At 44.4% G+C, this 19,240-nt stretch overlaps 1 protein-coding gene across 1 annotated transcript in view; it reads right to left on the minus strand.

Moving 5' to 3' along the window:
• The window catches only part of LOC147018751 (vesicle-associated membrane protein 3-like), a 53,992-nt gene extending 50,035 nt beyond the window's left edge, over nt 1-3,957 (minus strand). Inside the window, exon 1 of the mRNA XM_085898788.1 lies at nt 3,807-3,957. Coding sequence (XP_085754914.1) covers nt 3,807-3,808 — 2 coding nt within the window. The 5' untranslated portion in view covers nt 3,809-3,957. The remainder of the gene's footprint in view (nt 1-3,806) is intronic.
• Between the last annotated feature and the right edge of the window lie 15,283 nt (nt 3,958-19,240).

Below are 19,240 nucleotides of genomic sequence, written 5' to 3' on the forward strand. Positions count from 1 at the left end.
ATTTTGAACCAACCACGTCTCAACCGTCATCACACAACAACCACCAACCACAATGCCGCTTCAGAACAACAACAACAACAACAACGCCAACAGCCACGATCTTTACCTTCACAACTCGCTCCCGCAAACATCGCATCACCGCCATTCCAAACGGCACCATGGCCATAAACCCTCCACCACCTTCACCTCTCCTTCTGCGGCCATTCCCGCACCCCCTTTTGAGCAGAGCGTCGGGTTGTCCTGGGCTCGTGCAAGATGCGCGCCGAGCCGTGAGTGCAAAATGCGGCCTTTCCGAGGAGAATTCGGATCAGGAATGCTACACGCTCACTTCTGATCCGTCCAATCAGCAAGCGCGGGGCAGTTTGGCCCCGCCTCCAGGCGCGTCGGTGTAGAATCGAGATATGCAAATTTTAGGAACAGGGGAGACTCACACCCCTTTTCTCCGTCCAATGGGCGAGCGTGGCTCCACCCCCGAGCTCGTTCTGATCCAGAAATTTGCATGTGGGTTCTCCTGCCGGCCTATAAAGCGCTGAGCGCGGGGCGAATTGGGGCAGTCTGTCGGGGTTCGGAGTCTGTCGGGGAGCTGCAAAGTGAGGAAGCCTGGAGCTTGGTCGAGTCGGAGCGGAACTTGGAGGAGCGGGGAGTCGGCCTTGGAAGGGCGAAGAGAGTTTTGGGGCAGAGTAGGGTTGAAGCGCGGAGTGGAGTCGGGAGGCGAGGGCGTACAGGTGGTTTGCTGCAGTCGGCTGAGGAGAATTGGGGAAGAGACCGAGTGGTTCGGGTCCGAGGCAAGGAAGACGGCGGTCGGCGACAAGGTCGCGGTGGAATCGCTCGTTACGGGACCCAAGCAAGCCAGCTATACTCTTTCCCCAGAGCATCAACAATCCCCCCCCCTTCTTTCCCCCCGCGCTGAGATAGTGCGAAAAGGGGGCCCCGTTCCCACCCCACTCCAAGCAGTGCCAACGAAACCCACGAAGGAGCACGAAGTCGGGGCACCGCCACATTTGCGGCTCATCACAAAGACACGGGTAGGATCCACCCGGTCTCGCGGACCTGACCGCTCTTTCAGGTCCCGCGCAAATATTGGCCCACAGGCCCCGTCTGCCCCCTTGTCTTTGAGGGTGGCCTTTTTCTTTTGCTTTTGAGTAAATGTGTTGTTGGCGCCGTCTGTAAAGTAAAACTGTGTAAGTGTTGCCGTGTGCTCGCGTAGTCGGTAGTAGATCTGCATTGTTGTGTTTCTTTTGTAGCATTTGATATATGTGCATAATTGTTGCAATTGTATATGTGTGCTTTCCGTGTGCCACGGAATAAATGTGCATCATGTTGAACTGTTTTCCCATTTCGCTTAGTCTTTTCTTTAATTGAATCTCCATCTTGCTTCACGTAAAGGGTTGGTAGTGGGCTTAATACGCCCGATAATTAATCGGAACCGTCGAGGCCGACGATAACACCGCTCGGTTATCCCGATAGTACGGAACGGGTCGCTTAAGTGGCCCGTGTCCAGAGTCGACCTGCGATTGCCCGGTCTACCCTCCGCGTGGGTACTTAGGTAGGTCGAATTTGGCGAACAACCCTATCCTACGCGGGGGGGCGATTGGCACGATCATGGTGAGGCCGAAAGGCCCACCCGTGACTAGCTCCCGGCGATAGTCCGAGAGGGTCACGACAGAATTGTCCTTCCGGTGGGCGACGTGCCGCGATTCGAGTTACGTGGCCGTTCGCACGCCGGTGGGCGCGAATTCGCAACAATATATACACACACATATCGTTTCGCCCCATCACTCAAAAGCGAAGAATCACTCAAAAATTCCCATTCACATCATATACCCAAGCTTTCCACCAAATTTCATACGAATCTGTCAACAAACAGAGAGACAGAGACAATCTCCATCCATCTTCGGTGGTGGAGGCAACAAAGGATCATGACCGAACACAAAACGTCACATTCCAATGAACACACCCAGAGAGTAACTGAAGATGCGAGTGGAAGAAGTAAGGAAAATTACAACAGAGACATGGGTTGTTGGCATACTGGAGATTGAGTTCCTGGTTCTAACTCAATTTGCCCAAAAACATCATTCAGGTATTTCTTCCACTCAGGTGTTCATTTGTTGAAAGGGTGGAATTTCAAAGTTACAATTCCAGACAAACTCATAAAACACAAACCCCAAAAACAAAAGATTTCAATACGAGTTTCAAGTTTTAATAAAACTTGCTTGCCGGTTGCATCATTAGTGGGACCTCGGCTGTGCTGGTGATGCAGTGCCCCCCTTGTTGATGTTATAATTTGTTCGATGAGAAACTTGAACGCAGGACACCATTCGGGACATCAAGCCTTCCCGATGATGTTTCTCCGAGTTGTAGCCTCTTTGAAGAGTCAAAGGAAGGAGCGTGGACCATTTCAAGGTATTTGGTACGACAGGACCCTCGGTCGGCTGAGATTTGAACCACCATCCTCCAGGACTCAGAACAGATATGCTAACCACAACACATCGTGTGCAGCGCTTCTTATAAACGTCTCGAAGTAAACGTCGTCGAGGTCTTGAAGATACCCAATCGTAATGGCAACCGGTCAAACATGGCGGGGGGGGGGGGAGGTTGCATCACCGAGCATGCCATTAATGGGTACGAGTCAAACCCGGCTGTCCAACACCGACATTGTACATTTACAAATCATGTACACGAGTAGATCTTTGACGTTGAGACCCTGCAACAAATGCCATTCGATGTAGATAAGATCATAAGGACTGAACATCCAAGTGGCTAGACGAGGGAGTTCCATCGTCGTACATGTCCGTACGTTTCGGCACACATACCCATCATTTTACCATCCATCTTCCCTGTAAGTGGGCGTCGGGGCGTGTTGTGCAAGAGACAGGAGAGTATGGGTGGTGTGTCGTGGAGGAGGTGATTGGAATAGACATGGGAAGGGTGCACGCGCAGGAGGGTTTTAATTGGTCTCAGTTTCAAAACCTCCTTTCTTTTCCTTTAATGTATAATTCACGGCATCCGATAGCACCAATGCTCGAAGCGCGGCTGTGCCGTTGATGCAGTGCCCCCCCCCCCCGTTGGAGATTAGGACATTTCAGAATTTGTTCACGGTGCCGGAGATAGTTCGCAGACTCTTCGTTAAAAAAAAAAGACAACATAGGATCTTTCACGCCCACGAAGGAATGGCGACGGACAAGGCGCACGGGCTGCTCAAGGTCCGTCCGAGGGACGGCACCCACACGGACACCTCGTCGTGTATGCGCAAACCGCTCAAAAGTCTTGGGACACCGACACAGCAACAACGCTCACACGGCCCGACGAATAAATAAATAAATAAAGACGGTGCAACCACCGACAGATCCAGGGTGGTGTCGACCGGAAACGATCGAAAAGGTCAACAGCTCGTTCGACGTCTTTGACCCCTCTTCAACATGACAGCTCCGAGGGCTGAAAGGATTGCAGTCAATGACACCGAATGGTGACATCGCCTCGAATGGCAGCGCCACTGCGGACTTTTCCTCAGCGCATCCATTTTTTTTAGTTCCACACACACTGCGTCATGAACCAGTGACGAAGCAAATGAAATATTTGAAATAAAATGGCGGAACCGTCGCGAGAACCAAAGGCTCGACGGACAGAGGCGCCACAGCGACGGAGCCGTGAGGAAAAAAAAAAATCCAACCCCTGACAGGCTGAGAAGCGAGCTTCGGGCACCGCGTAAACAACATCCGATCGCAATCGCCGCCTCAACTCATTCGACGTGATGTTTGAAAGCGCTTATTGTCGCGGCGGCGTCGTGTCAACCGTGTACAACTTACATGTCGTTGCGTCTGCTGCTTCGCCTGTCGTCGTCCAACTCGTCGCCGTCTAACTCCCGCCCGCTGATGGCGGCGCGGTAAATCCGTGACGTCACGCATCCGGGCTCGGGACAACAAATAAAAAGGGCGGTGGGTTGTACCAAGTGGGGGAACGAGGGGGGGGGTGGTGTGCGAAGTTAACGTCACAGAAATTATTAATTTTCACCGAACGCCGCCTTGAACCCTCCCTGTGCATTAATTAATTAATAAAATATTTCACCAAATATTCAATTGCAACAACTTTCCCTTCGGGATAAATTCATACAACGCAGCACGAGGATCATTTGCAATTCCGTTCCCGCCTCAGTGGAGTCTGTGGCGGTCTAATTGCGCAAGGTGCGGTTCAAGTGCCCGTTTCACGGCGCTGTTGTGTCCACAGAACAATATCGATACCCCAAAAACCGCATTCTTGCTTCTGCTGTGAAAGACGATGAAAGTAACATCGACAATGGAAATGACGAACAATGGCTTCTTCTTCTTCTTCTAAACCTGCCACTGAATCAACTTGTGAAGACGACGTCGGCCCAGCAGCGCTGTGGGAATTGCGATTGTAAAAGCAATCGATGGGTAATCTCATTTTTCCATGCTTCTTCCTGTCCAAATCGTCTCTCAAACCACACAAAACATTTCACGGCCACAAGAATCCACAAAGCAACATCCGCTATGTTCTCCAACTGACAAAAGATCATTCGCAACAACAAAGGGACAACAAATCGTTTTATTTTATAATCTGCAGGGAGGGCTTGAAATCATAAATCGACAACAAAAAAAAAAGTCACTTTTCTCCTTAATTGTTGATTTGATGGCGGAAAATTACGAACTGAATCTTCAAACGTTATACAAGACAGCAACGTGACGTATCGAGTAGCCGTCAACAAGCCGTATTACAAAAACGTTATGACTCTACAAAATACGAGACAAAACAAAGCAAGCAAGCTGAAGGCCGGAGGTTTGGCTACGGTAACTGAAAGTTTACAAAACTTTGTAAATGATGGAAGGCAGGCCAATGCTGTGGGAATTCTAAAAATGAAATTAATCGGATCTTGGTCGCCCACACAGCATACATACCATTGGGCTTTTGTGACGAGACTTAAATTGTGATGCCTTGAATGAAAGCCACATATAAGACAAAACTGTGCAAACATGTTGAATAGTGATAGCATTAAGCCTGGTGTTGGCTTAGTGGTTACGGTGGTGGCTTGAACTAGGGTCCTCAGTTCAAGCCCCATTGGGCCGCTGAATTAAAATACACCAGGAGGTTGACTCAGCCTGTCATCCTTCCGAGGTTGGCAAAATGAGTACCAGTGCACTGGTAAGGGGGACACTGCATCAGCGGCATAACCGCATCCCAACCAATGATGCAACCAGCAGCCACAGGCTGCGAGAGATAGAGATAGAGCATTTGTGCTGATCTTACAAAAAATAAAAATTTGCAGGAGGAAGAAATGACCAAGGTTCCTTATTCTTGCAGTAAACCCTGAATCGCTCCAGAGTTCATTTTTCATGCAAAACATGTCAGGTGACCCATCCTCTGCAATCAATAGCCAGGTATTTGTTTCTCATCGATCCAAAAGATTTATTTCGAAGGAGATGAGGGCGAGTTTTTCCAAAAGGTTTCATTACTTTCATTGTCAACTATCTATTCACAATGCACACACAGGTGGTGGAACCAATTTGAGCAACGAAAAAGGAGGAAGGATAAGTAAAAGGAAAAAAAAGGAAGGCAGATGAGTGTGAATAGAAAGAAAAGGTCAAGATGAAAGAAGAGTAAGAACTTGTCACACACGAGGGTGCCGATGTGTCTGTACATGCAAATGAATGTGGTCTCTTGTACGTGTGCAGGAAGTCTCAAGTGTGTTGCATCGGCATAGTTTGAAATCTTTCCACGAGTGATCAGACAGCTCTACCGCCACACCTCTCCTCCTGTCCGACACCGATTTGTAATTCTGTATGTACTTGTACCCACTGCCTTCAAAAATAAAAAAACAAAAAAATGACATCAGCATTCCCAATAATTTGAAGATGTGGTGATGGCTCATTCTGATTTTATGAAGTAAAAACACCCATAAGTGATGTTTGTCATTAAAGCACGGCACAGCATGTATAACCCTCTCTCATGTTGATGCCCATTACACCGTTTGCTGTGTTCTGTGAGGGGGGGGGGGGCAGCAAGTACGAGTTCTTTAACCTGTTTCAACATTTTCCAGCGGAAGGGGTTTTCAGGTTTACATATCTGAGACACGGCTGTTAGGTTTATACAGCTGACCACGTAGACATATGGCAAGCCCGTGACTGATTGATATGCAAGGTTAAGTTGGCAATTTTTATTTTTTCGGGTTCCACCAAAATATATATGGTCAGTTCAGAAAATGGAGAGAAAAATGAGATGCGCTTTGGCCAGTCAGATATAAACAAAAGGATAAACAAGAGTTTCTAGAAAATAAGGAGCAAAAGGATGCCTATAAGGGAAGCAATTTTGAAAAACTCCAACTATTCTCTTTTTAGCATTATATTACAAGGAAAAAAAGGGCATTTTATGGAATGCTGCAATTAAAATTACAAAATTATTCAAAGTCTTCATCGAGGTTGACGTCGGATGTATCAATGTTTTCATCAATCTCGAGGTTGTCCAAGTCTTCCTCCAGCTCCTCCAGTGTCTGCAGATAAATACGCAATCACGCAGATTTCGTACAGTACCAGGAGAAATGGAGTTGTGAAAGCAACTGCAATTCAATTGTGGGTTTAAGTACTTGGAAAAAATACAAATAAATATAAAACAACAAGAACAATCAAAGCATGACTATGGTGTCACTTTCATGGAGTAACAAACAATATGCCTCAGGCATCATTAGCTGGTTATAAGTACACAAGGACCCCAACATTCACGGGTATAATATTCGTGGGTTCTGCGTATTCGCTGTTTGAAATTTGCAACATGCTCCTACATTCGTGGGAAATTGCTCTGCGTATTTGAGGGTTTAAAAAAAATTATTTTCACAAACCACAAGTATAACAGTTCTAAAACATATTGTTATAGTTGTGGTGGTAGACAGAAAAATATAATGGGGGAATTTAGCATTGTGTGGAGTTGCTTTGTCCGTGGACGAGTAGAAAGCATCTTGATGGAACCAAGTTAGGGAATCTGTGAGTTTAAGTGTTACGTGTCACCACACGAGGGGTGGTGCGGTGTTAATTAGCCAAGGGAGTAAGAACAAGTTCCCCAGTATGTGATTGCCCTCTGATTTTTTCCAATGTTTTTTTTACATTTCAAGATCAGCAATAAAGGTGGGGAATGCATCCCTGAAACCACAACAAACGAGCAGAAAGCCCCGCCTTCAAAGGTTGACAACAAGCGAAGACACACCCCCAAAGGACGATTAGTGGGCATGACGTCAGAAGCTTGCCAAGCAGTAGAAGCCCCGCCTTCCCGGGTTTGGTGCGAGCAGGCCACGCCCGGCGGCGGATCTTAAGATAAAGAAGGAGCGCACATGAGAGGTTGAGGTGGCAGATCTCAAGAGAAAAAGGGCGTGTACAAGAGGAATGTTGTGCATTGTGGAAGGCTTCCTACTGCATAGGACGGGATATCGGCAGAGCGCAGACACGAGGACAGTGTGAGGAATGTACAAGGCAGGTAGCACTTTTGAAGAGGATTGGAGTTGGCTTGCATACTTTTGGAAAGAGGAAGGGTGGCGCATATTGAGGGTAATCAGACTCAGTAGGCTTGTGCATTTTTAGCCGTGATCAGAGTGGAGGCACAAGGTGCAGTCGTGAGAAAAGGACCCTGAGCCTCGTGCATGTCATCAGCCGTTACACTGGGGCTTTAAGCCTTTGTGTGAAGTGCCGCTCACAGATTGCCTGGCAAATGATTGCCTTTTATATTTATTATGTCTGTTATTTATTTTATTTTTTTTGTATTTTTTGTCTGCCCCGCTACGAGAGAAGTGACGGGGCCATTTGCGCGCAACTGTACGTGCAAATAAAAGCGCCTCCATTCCAAGTTCCACAAGGATCAGCTCTGGGCCAAGCTAAGTAAAGCAATCATTTGGAAGGAGGGGGTTTTTCTGTTTATTTTGCGTCCCCTTTGTCTGTATTTGAATCTGTGTGCAAGGCCTTGACTGTTGGATTTATTCATTTCACATTATTATAATTTCCTTTTGAACTATAGTCCTTCGTAAATATTTATTTTATGTTCATGAAATGTGTTTATTTTGAAGAAACTGTATTCGTGTAATTGTAGGGGATTCAAGGATAAACCCCCTGTGCCTCCGTTTCATTCCCCATACTCCTCTACCCGTCCTTTGAGCATGTGTCAAAATCTCCGAGGATCAACATGTTCGCCTCCTCTTAATAAGGAACCGCTCAGCCGCCCGGGGGCTGTCGGTGTTAACCACCGGTCACCACAATTTGGGTCGGGGGGGTTAACCTGAGCTGGCCACCCCCGTGACAATATCTTCCATGAGCCATGCACAGAGCAGCTGGATGTACCGACAGTACAATACTGTACGTACGCAAAAAACATATCTTCCAAGAGCCACCAACATGACCTGCTTCCTGTATGTGTATTGTAGCTTTGCAGGATAAACAGTTTCGTGGGTCGTCTCACCTGCCTGTCGTGGGTCATCTGTCCTGCCTCCCTCTCAGCACCCTCACCTGCCTCACATGACGACGTATCGGCACTTTCACTTGCGTCGTCTCAAAATGAGCCATTCTATCGCTATAAAATTTTCTTTTTCATCCTCTTGTAAAGGAATGTGTGCTGTGTTTGTTTAATAGAAAATTGAAATAGAAAAAGTTGTTGTTTTTTTCGTTTTGTGGTATGGTATGGTATGGTATGGTTAAGGGACTTTAAAATGCATTCTTAAATAAATTGGAAATGGTACCTGGTGTTGTCATTTTTTTATTTGAAAGCATCTTTCATGAACCTGCAATCACACATTCATGGCCAAAAACAGTTTAAACATTTAAAAACTTCCACCTTTGAACCAGGAACTGCCGCGAACAGATAATGTTATCCCCTTTGTCCCCATTGTACCAATTCCCCGACTTTGGTGGTGTTGCCATTTGCGGTCTTTTTCATGAACCAGGAACCACCGCGAACCAACAATGTTATCCCCCTTGTCTGCATTGTAACAATGACAAAACACTCGTGGAATTTTCCCCGACACTTGCGAATTTTCCCCAACATTTGTGGATTTTTCGTGGGTTGGGAAATCCCCGGAACCTATCCTCCCCATTTCCCATTGAAACAATGCCCCAACATTCGCGGTTTCAACATTCGCGGGGGTATTCCCGGAACATATCCCCCGCAAATGTCAGGGTCCTGGTGTACATGTTTTAAGACTTCCACCAAAAAAAATAATACCAATGGCCGATGTCACAGTGGCTACAAAAACGAGTTGTATTTGCCTCAATTGCAGTCACTTTGATAGAGACCAAAAAAATAAAATAATGCAAGTTTTAACTTGTTAAAGCGACTGATACAAATCGAAGTTAAAAAATTTTTTTGTCACAAACATTTTGTGATGTGCTTTTTATCAAACTATATAATGACACCAAAAGCTCGTGATTGCACAGCCTGAGTTTTACTTCTTCTTTCAGATGCAGCACATGGCTGTGAGGCGCATCATTGGCTGAGGGCATGGCTGTTGCCACGAATGCAACGCATCCTGTAGGTTAGGGCAGGAATTTGGCATTTAGCAAGGGTGCTGGTGATAGCTCGGCTACTCTTTGCGAAGGACACCGTGGGATCTTTAACATCCATCAACTGATGCTGGAAAATGGGATTCCCGTTTAACGTCCATCCGAGGGACGGCACACACAATGCCTCGCCCTGCTTGCGAGACACCAGGATGAGTTTGTACCTGGAACGAGATTCAAGCCCATTTGAGATAGCTCAGAAGCGAGTGTGCGTACCTCAAGGCTTTCCTGCCAGTCGAAGTTTTACATTATGCGAAGTTCCAAAATATGTAATTATTTTGTTACAACCAATTTACAAGCTGCTGGCTCAGCAAAACTACTCAAGTGCCACTACAGTTAGTAGAACTGCCAAAGGATTTTGATGGAAATATTGAAAACAATTTGCTGCCACACCATCTCCATCAACCCCTCCTCAACCTGTCAAACGATCATCAAACACAAGATGATGAATGAGAAACAGCTGGATAACAACACATGAATGCATATAATATTGTTGCGCTTCTGCAAAGCCGTCACTCCAAGGCAATGGCACCCACCATATAGTGATCCCAAGACAGTTATCTCATTCGTATTTGTTTAGTTAGCCCTTTCCACATGTTTAGTGGGTAAATGGGACAAGATGCATTGCATCGGGCTTTTAGATGTCTTCAATCCCCTATTCTTTCATTTATGTGACTTCCCTTCTTTTCACACACGAACCTCACGATGCATGCACACCATGGGCCAGACGGTGATCTCATGAGGATATGCTGTAGCATCCCCATTCAAACGGTGCGCCATAAACCAACCGACACCTCACCTCAAATCCTCACGACAATGCCAAAACCCTCACCATAATTCTCACAATGCCTTTTAAAAATCCACACAACAACCAACGTCTGACCTCTTCACCCCAAATGCCATAACCGCAACCAACCACGTCAACATCCTCACCAAAATCACCTCAACTACTCCCAGCACTTCAACGCTTTCACTACAAACGCCACAACGCTTCCTCTACCCCACGACAAACTGCCCCAACCTCAGTTATCTCCCTGGACGCTCACCACCATCTCTGAGGATGCCGGGAAAATGAAGGACATTTCGAGCGGAGGCATTTCAGCATAACTTGAATCGCAAATATGTGTTGGGGCTTGCTCAACGACATCCAGGTAGCCCTTGCGCTCCGCTAAACAACAACGCTCAAAGGAAGTTCAGCACACGTTCATGGCCAAAGAGCACTTCCAAAGATCCTCGGCCAATGTTAATTATGGAGCTGTGTTGCTTGGCCAGGCTGGAACGCAACTGAAGCCATTTTCAGCTCTGGAATCTGGCGGAGCATGGCTACGGCTCGTGGTGACATCCACGCACCAATGGGGATGTGTGGAAAAGCCTACAGGGTCTTTCTATCTGCTTTCTGCCCACTCCTCTACTCCAGGCTCTATAAAAGAGAGCAAGTCAGGCTCAGTCACTCTTTTTCGTTCAGTCTCCAAGCAGAATCTCTTTGTCCTTCATCCGAAGCCTTTGCTGAGCAGAGCGTCATCCGAGCTGAGAGGGCAGCACAACCAGGTGAGGCAAGCGTGGAACGGGGTGGAACGATCGTTGCCGGGGTCATTGCTGGGTCATCTCCAGGTCATCGGTGCTTGGCTTTGATGGCGTTCCACAGTTATTAGCCAAACATCGCCAGACTTTCTCACATGTGCCCCATTAAGCTATCTTCTCACGCATCTTTCTCTCTAATTTGATTGTCTCACCCACTGTGGACGCACAAACTAAAAGAGCAACAATTACCAATTCACACCTCTCCCACTTCCTCTTTCATCACGCTGCACTGCACATATTGTACCTCCCACTCACGCACCATAAACACCCCTAGTATTCTTCCCTCATCCCCCTTCCGATGGGATTGGGGAACATGCTAGGTCTCAGCACATGTAGAAGTGTTTAGGGGATGAAATGGAGATCATGGAATGAGTGGCTTAAACGGAATAACCTCAGCCAACAGACCCAGAAAGACAGCTTAACAGATTAAACTAAAGCAAAGTCGATGGCACGCCATCACAAATCCCCACATTTCCCACCTAAGGCAAAGTTGAAAGATGGCGAAAGGTTCCACCAGGAATAACCCAATATCAAATTCAGAGTTCACCCCGTTTTACCCCTATGACCTCAAGTCCCCACCCTGCTGGGGCATGGACCAGGGGTCAAACCCCCTCTCCCTCCCCCCCTCCCCAAAAAAACGTTACATTTTCTATGCGTCCTCTCATGTTGATTGCATATACAAAGTTTCATTTAGAAAAAGTTTTAAAATGTGCCCATAATTGCATTTCTCGGTTTTGACCTTTTTTACCCCAACCCAGATCAGATCAGGTCAGGTCAGGTTTGGGAGCATGCGCCGGAGCAGTGCGTCGCTGCATTCACTTTCCGTCGGCATGCCAGGAGCCTCCGTCTGGTCATCCCACAGGCAGATGCCTGGCCCATCCCCATATCCTCAAGATGCCTATCAACCTGCTGCAACGAGGCACGTGGTCAGCTCATTGGCCTCCTCCACTCACGAGACTCCCTTGATGAGAGAATCTGGTGAGCAGGATCAGTGTCAGGAAAACAAGCCACATGTCCATACAGCCGCAGCTGACGCTCACGGACTATGCAGGTAACAAATCTCATTTGAGTCTCTCTCAGCAACTGCTCGTTGGACACAAAGCAATAGCCAAGGATTCGCCGAAGAGACCTGGTACCAAAGGAATAAAGTCTGTCTCAGATCCCTGGTCAGGGTCAAAGTCTCACATCCGTAGAGCAAGACTGGAAGCACCAAGGACCTGAAGACTCAGATTTTCGTCCTCCTGCACAGGTACCAGCAGCTCCACACCCATGATCAAGTGAATCCACGACTCCCCAGGCCTGACTCAGATGTCTATTGACCTCTGACTCACAGCCAGCAGAGACATGAATCTCTCCGTGACCTCAACATCCTCACCACAAACAGGTACAGACAGGATAGCAGCATCCCAGATGTCATTGAAAGCGTGGATCTTAGTTTTGACCCAGGAAACTGGATTTTCGTCACCCCAGGGGATGGGGCCCAAAATGACTGCTCTTGCACATTCATCCCATGTGGTGATCATAACTATAAAGTTTGGTTCACTTCTGCCCAATCGTTTAGGAGACAGCATGACAGATGGACAGACAGACAGAAAAGCATGGGGATAAAAAAAAAAAGATTAAAGTGTGTTAAAATTAGATTTGAGAGGGGAGCAATATAAATGTTTCTGGTGAGGTTACAAGAGCAGAAGGCAGTAAAAATATTATAAGGCCACCAACCTGCTTGCGGAAAGCAACAAGCAGAATCTGAGATTCAGCCTCCTGTCTCGAGATTCCAATGACATGGAGAGCTTTCAGTGCCATAGCCTTCAGGGGACAATAAAGAAAGCAGCAGCACCAGCTGATAGTGGGAAGTGATGGACCTTTGGATGAAGGCCTTGTATTGTTATGAGCCAAGGACAGCTGAGGAAGAACTTGGCCCGACAGAGAATTCTGAGGTTGCGGCCAGATTTGGAGGTCAGCTTGAAGATATAATCTGCCCAAAACATATTCAAGTTGGTGATGAGACTGAGGAGTATCACTCGAAGAGGCTGACGACAGAATGAGGGATTGCATTGAGAGACAAAGTAAAAGTGTGGGACAAAGTGAGACTTCACTGCATTAAAAGACATTTCAGGTGGATTAGCAGTCTCTGGGAATAGCAGAGAGGAATGCTGCAGCAGCCTGGCGAGCAACTGCCGGAAGGCTGAGTAACAATCCTGTGTAGGGTGGTCGTCATATGGAAAATGATATCACTGATAGATACCAGGAATGTTTGCAGAACTTTTCATCGTTTTGACAACAAAGTAGGAGTACAGTACATTTCACGATTGTTAAAACAAGATTGTAAACTGATCATCATCTGCAAAAGTTAATCTATTTTGATTCCACAATGATTGGTCGTTGTTTTGAGTTTAAAACAAAATGCTGCAGTCTGAAGTTCAATGTGATGAAGTTTCTGAAGTGAAATGCTACAGAGGGGCGAGTGAAATGTGGCAAGCATATTAATGGACGTGTAAATGAGACTACGAGGATGATATATTTCATAAGCTACAAAAGGAAAGGAAACTGTGTTGTCAGCTTCAATTAATATGAGCTCTACCAGCCCCTGTAATCCATGTATCCATGTGCCATCAGGCACACAGGGCTTTAAAGGCAGTTTCATTGGCTTGGGGGCACAATCCTGGATGGGTCACCCCTCCTACGCTAAGTCAACCCACTTGGTGTTATTTTGGCATGGCAGGAGCTCAAATTCAGGACCCTGATATATTAAGCCAGCCACCTTAACCGCTTGGCCACCAACGAGGCTATGTATCCATGTAATGCCACATTATTCGACTTTTTTGCTTTGCCCTTATATGTGAATTGCAAATGAAGAAGCAAATATATATATATATATATATATATATATATATATATATATATATATATATATATATATATATATATATATATATATATATATATATATATATATATATATAAAAAAAAGGGTTCTCAAGGTCTCATGTGGAATTTTTTGCTCAGGATTTTGTTTAGCCCAAATGGCATTAACATCTGAAATTATCCTGTCATAACTGCAATTTTCTCCTTGTGCCTGCAAATAAATCAGACAGTAATAGTCCTTGGGCTTCTGCATCACATGAGTTGCCAGTAATGTTGAAAGCTTGAGATTTCACAGACTCCAGGAGAGACAGATGTGATACTCGGACCCCAGTCTGTTGGGGAGAGCAATACTCCATTGAGCTGCAGACAAAGGCATTCTAGGCTTTAGGAAGTTTATATTTACCAGGAAGGACTCAGAATTACAGATAATGCCCGATCTGCAGCTGACTTTGGAAGGGCCGTTTTGTTGTGTATTTGGCTCAGGAGAGGTCATAGTTGATGGTGAGTCCTACAAATTTCAAGACACTGAACCTCTTCCAGTGGCTCACCAGGGGTGGGGGGGGGACAACTGAGGTGTCTGGAACTGTTCTACAGGAACGTGGCAACATTCTTCCACAAGGAATTCCTCCAATTCACGTTGGTTTTATGGAGGCGGAAACCGCCATCTCAGGCACCTCTTCAAACAGCTTCACAAATGCTCTATGGGATTGAGGTCCGGCGACTGGGAGGGCAATGAAAGATAGGTAACTTTATCCTCATGCTCCTCAAACCACCCGGTGACATGACCCTGTGGACTGGAGCATTGTCAACCTGAAAGACACCCTCCCAGCAGGGAAGAAATGCTGTATCATGGGATGCAGATGATTGCTCAGGACGACAACATAGCATGCTGCATCAATCCTGCCCTCCACTGGAATGAGTGGACCCAGGCAATGTCAGGAAAATGTGTCCCATACCATTATGGAACCATCAGAACATTTTACCGTTGGAATCAGGCACTCAGGACCGTAGAGCTCCCTGGGCTGTCACCACACATCCATTTGTCGAGAACATGGCGACGGACGACTCAGACCATATCACATTCCTACACTGCTTGGGAGTCCAATGCCAATGCCTCTTGCACTACTGTACCCACCAATGGGTGTTGTCATGTGTTATGAGCAGTTTGTGCATCGTAACCCAGCAATGGTACCTCCAAATCTGTGAAGTTCCATTCTGATCGTTTTTGATGATGCAGGATGCTCACGATCCACAAACTGTAAAAAGTTTGTCTGCCATTGCAATCCTGTTTCACCTCGCAGTTCGGACTAATGTCCATGCATTACGCTTGTCGAGTATGTGCTTCCTCTCACTGTTGCCCTTCAGATGGTGATGATGATGTCTTTCCTTATTTTTCCCAGATTGACATCATCTTCAAGATGGTTCCCTCATGACACGTTAGAAATTTCCACAGCCTTTGTCACTGAAGAGCACCAACAATTACACCTCATCTAAAGTGACTGAGGTCTCCTCTTACAGCCATGCTGGCTCTTAATACTGAACTCGAGCCGCAACCCGATCTATCCATGAAGAAAGGACTGCCAGGAAGAGATTTGTATATTTCACATGTCGGTCATGCATGTATGTGTGGAGGCCTCATACCTTGCATACATGTTGTATGGCCCATGTACCCTGGTGTTTGCATTATTTTTGTCCACTATCTGTGTATTCAACTTGACGGGCCTGATTTCCAGAGAAACCATTGCAGCGCATGTCCAGAGTTGAGTGACAGGGATGGAATCCCAGCTGAGGGTCAGAGATCAAGCTTTATTGAAGAGGAAAGAAAACATCAGCAGTCATGATGAATTCCATGACTGTGCTTACAATTGGAAGTAACCTCACTAGTCTGTAGTTGACAGGACCAGTGTTTGCGTCTTCTTTTGAATGGGAGTGATTTTTTTATTATTATAACTTCCAGGTGGATTGGAAGTGAACTTATGATGTGGGGAACCCAGTTTGAAATCCCATGTACTATATGCATTTATTCACCATCTACGAATGTCATTGTAACTAATATTAAAGTTCACTGATGTATTTGTCTTGCTTGCGATATATATATATATATATATAAATATATATATATATATATATAAATATATATATATATATATATATATATATATATATATATATATATATATATATATATATATATAAATATATATATATATATATAAATATATATATATATATAAAAATATATATATATATATAAAAATATATATATATATATATATATATATATATATATAAAAAAAAAATATATATATATATATAAAAATATATATATATATATATATATAAAAATATATATATATATATATATATAAAAAATATATATATATATATATATATATATATATATAAAAATATATATATATATATATATATAAATATATATAAAAATATATATATATATATATATAAAAATATATATATATATATATATAAAAATATATATATATATATATATAAAAATATATATATATATATATATATATATATATATATATATATAAAAATATATATATATATATATATATATAAAAAAAATATATATATATATATATATATATATATATATATATATATATATATATATATATATATATATATATATATATATATATATATACTCTTCCATGAGCCTTTGATCAATGTAGGACAATGATAACTAGAACGGCACTCAGTAGAGTGCATACCTCTGCTCGGCTGAACAGTTTACGGTTTGCATCACACTGACAGGCAGGATCTGCATTCAGACCCTAACCAATCCCTCAACTGAAGAATCGCAAAGAAAAAAAGAAAAAAATAAAGGATCCGGATCTTCACTGAAACTGAATCAATTCGTCCTGCGAACACACCCAACTTGTCCACCAAGTTTCGTCCCAATCCGTCCATAACTTTTTGAGATATCCTGCTCAAAGACAAACAGACAGACAGACAGACAGACAAAGGATGAAAACACAACCTCCGTCCATATTCGGTGGTGGCGGTAATAATGTGAATAAAAGAACACCATACCTTATCTGCCATAAATGTGATTTCAGGAAATTGATTTGTCGTTGGTTCTTCAGGCTTTGAGCTTTCCTACAAGATAAAGCATGGTAGGAAATAGGATATACGATGGTTAATAAAAGCAAATGACAAAGTGTAAGTGTACACAGGCAGTTATCAGCAACTCTTCCATCCACCCATTACAAAAAAGTACTCCATTAATATACACCGAAATGCCAAGAAAACTTTACAACGCAGAATTTCTTCATCATTTTGAAAACAAAGCAAGAGTATTTCACTTTTGTGAAAGGGGAACCCAAATGCAATTTTTTCCCCCTGAAAACCATTGAGAATCAACACTCACAGTCCAGTTTGAAGGGGAATTTTTTTTTTGCCGATCACAAAAAAGTGTGGAAAAAATCCCGAGGTTATCGACTTCCGATTTTACCAGTGACATCACACCTTGAAGCCATATTAATCCAAACGGCAGCTTTACACAAATAAACAGTGCCTGTCGAGCTCGGGTTCCGATACCGATTCCACCATCATTAGCAATAGTGAAGGTTCTCAGTATGTTGAAACTAATCAGTGGGATTATGAAGAAACTATTGGAGACAAAATTAGAAATGGAAACGCTTCTGTTGGAATTGTGAAGCCGAATTGTTTGGAGCCTTGTGCGAGTGATTCAGAGGAAGAAGGTGGAAGTGTTTGTAAAGATGAAAACACTGGCCACATGATCACTTCCGCTTGGTAGGGTTTAATTTTCCGCTCAAGTGACGATATACATGATATATTATAATTGACATGATAGAATACATCTTCTTTGCATGAACCATAAAAACATCCTTAACAGACCAAATTCTTGCAAATTCTGACTCCCTCAAGTCAGTATTCTCCCCCACATCATCTTCACACCCAGGTTCCTCAACACCTGCTCCCCCACCCCTGCTTGGTGTCCCCCCAATTTTGTGTCCCTCCACCCAATGCCCTGCTGCCCCTCCTATTCTCTGCTTCCCCAGCCCCACCCCTCTCTGCTTCCCCAGTGTCCCGCGGCCTTCATACTCACCCCACTTCCCATTCACATCCTCATGCCGCCCCCTTTCCCCCACCCCACCTCGATGATTTTTAGTGCTTGACATGAATCATGTAACAGGTGTCTTATCATGATTAATTGTGTTTTACACACGGAGAAAGTTGGCAGAGGTCCTCATTTGTTTATTTAAATCAACAGTCATCATGGGAACATAGATATTGTGGATAAAATTGATACTACGTTTCCCTTACCTCCATTTTATCAGGAATTGTACCATTATTGTAAAGCCTTTCAAAAGTAACAGCTTTTGAAAAACAAGCACATATAAATTAATTGTATGATGAAACTAGCTTATGTTGTATGTAATTATGCCAAAACAAGTTTAAGCCTGTTGCACGATTCTATTTTAATGACTAAATTTCATTCAACAAAAAAGTAAATAAAAAGAAGAAGCCACTTCTCGGTACAGAGCAGTGGCCGTCTCATCAGAGGAGTATTCAGCAATCTCATCATCCTCGGCATCTCACACATTGTCGTCGATGTCCTTGTCCATTACACTGGATAATGTCACTTCGCCATCAATATCACTGTCTGCCTCATCAGAGGAAGAAGAGTATTCAGCCATCTCATCTTCGTCATCACTCATCTCTTCGTCTGTGTCCTTCTCAATCTGACAACAAACATCTTCTGGAACCTGTCTGCATTCAAACCATTGTATGGTGTACTGGCCATTTTCCAGTGTCCATCCGTTCTCTTCTCGCTCCCAGGCATGGGGATCAGATGTTGTTACTCGCTTCCACATAGAAGCAACCAGGTTTGTTTGCTTGACTTTCTCGGAGAGAGGAGACATGCGTGGAGGCAGAGTGCTCAGATCATCTGAAACCCTCCATTTTCTCCAGAGACTTAGACTGGCACTTTGGTGTTGGAAATGCTGTTGGAAGAGGATGTGTCCTACAGTATTCACCAACGTCTGCCTCGGTTTCCCATGCAGGGTACAGACAAAGGCCTCTGGGACTGTGAACATGCAAAACTGGCTGTGGAGTTACATTCTGTGAAAGCATGCAATCCTGGAACGGCACCACACAACTATGATCCCACATTTTCAACAAGTTTAGACACATCTATGTGCCATTTTAGATACATGTATGTGATAATGCCAGCATCAAGCAACAGGTGAGCAGGA

This window comes from Eptatretus burgeri, chromosome 10 (assembly GCF_056783735.1).
Source record: "Eptatretus burgeri isolate ZD-2024b chromosome 10, Ebu_testis_v1, whole genome shotgun sequence".
Taxonomy (NCBI): domain Eukaryota; kingdom Metazoa; phylum Chordata; class Myxini; order Myxiniformes; family Myxinidae; genus Eptatretus; species Eptatretus burgeri.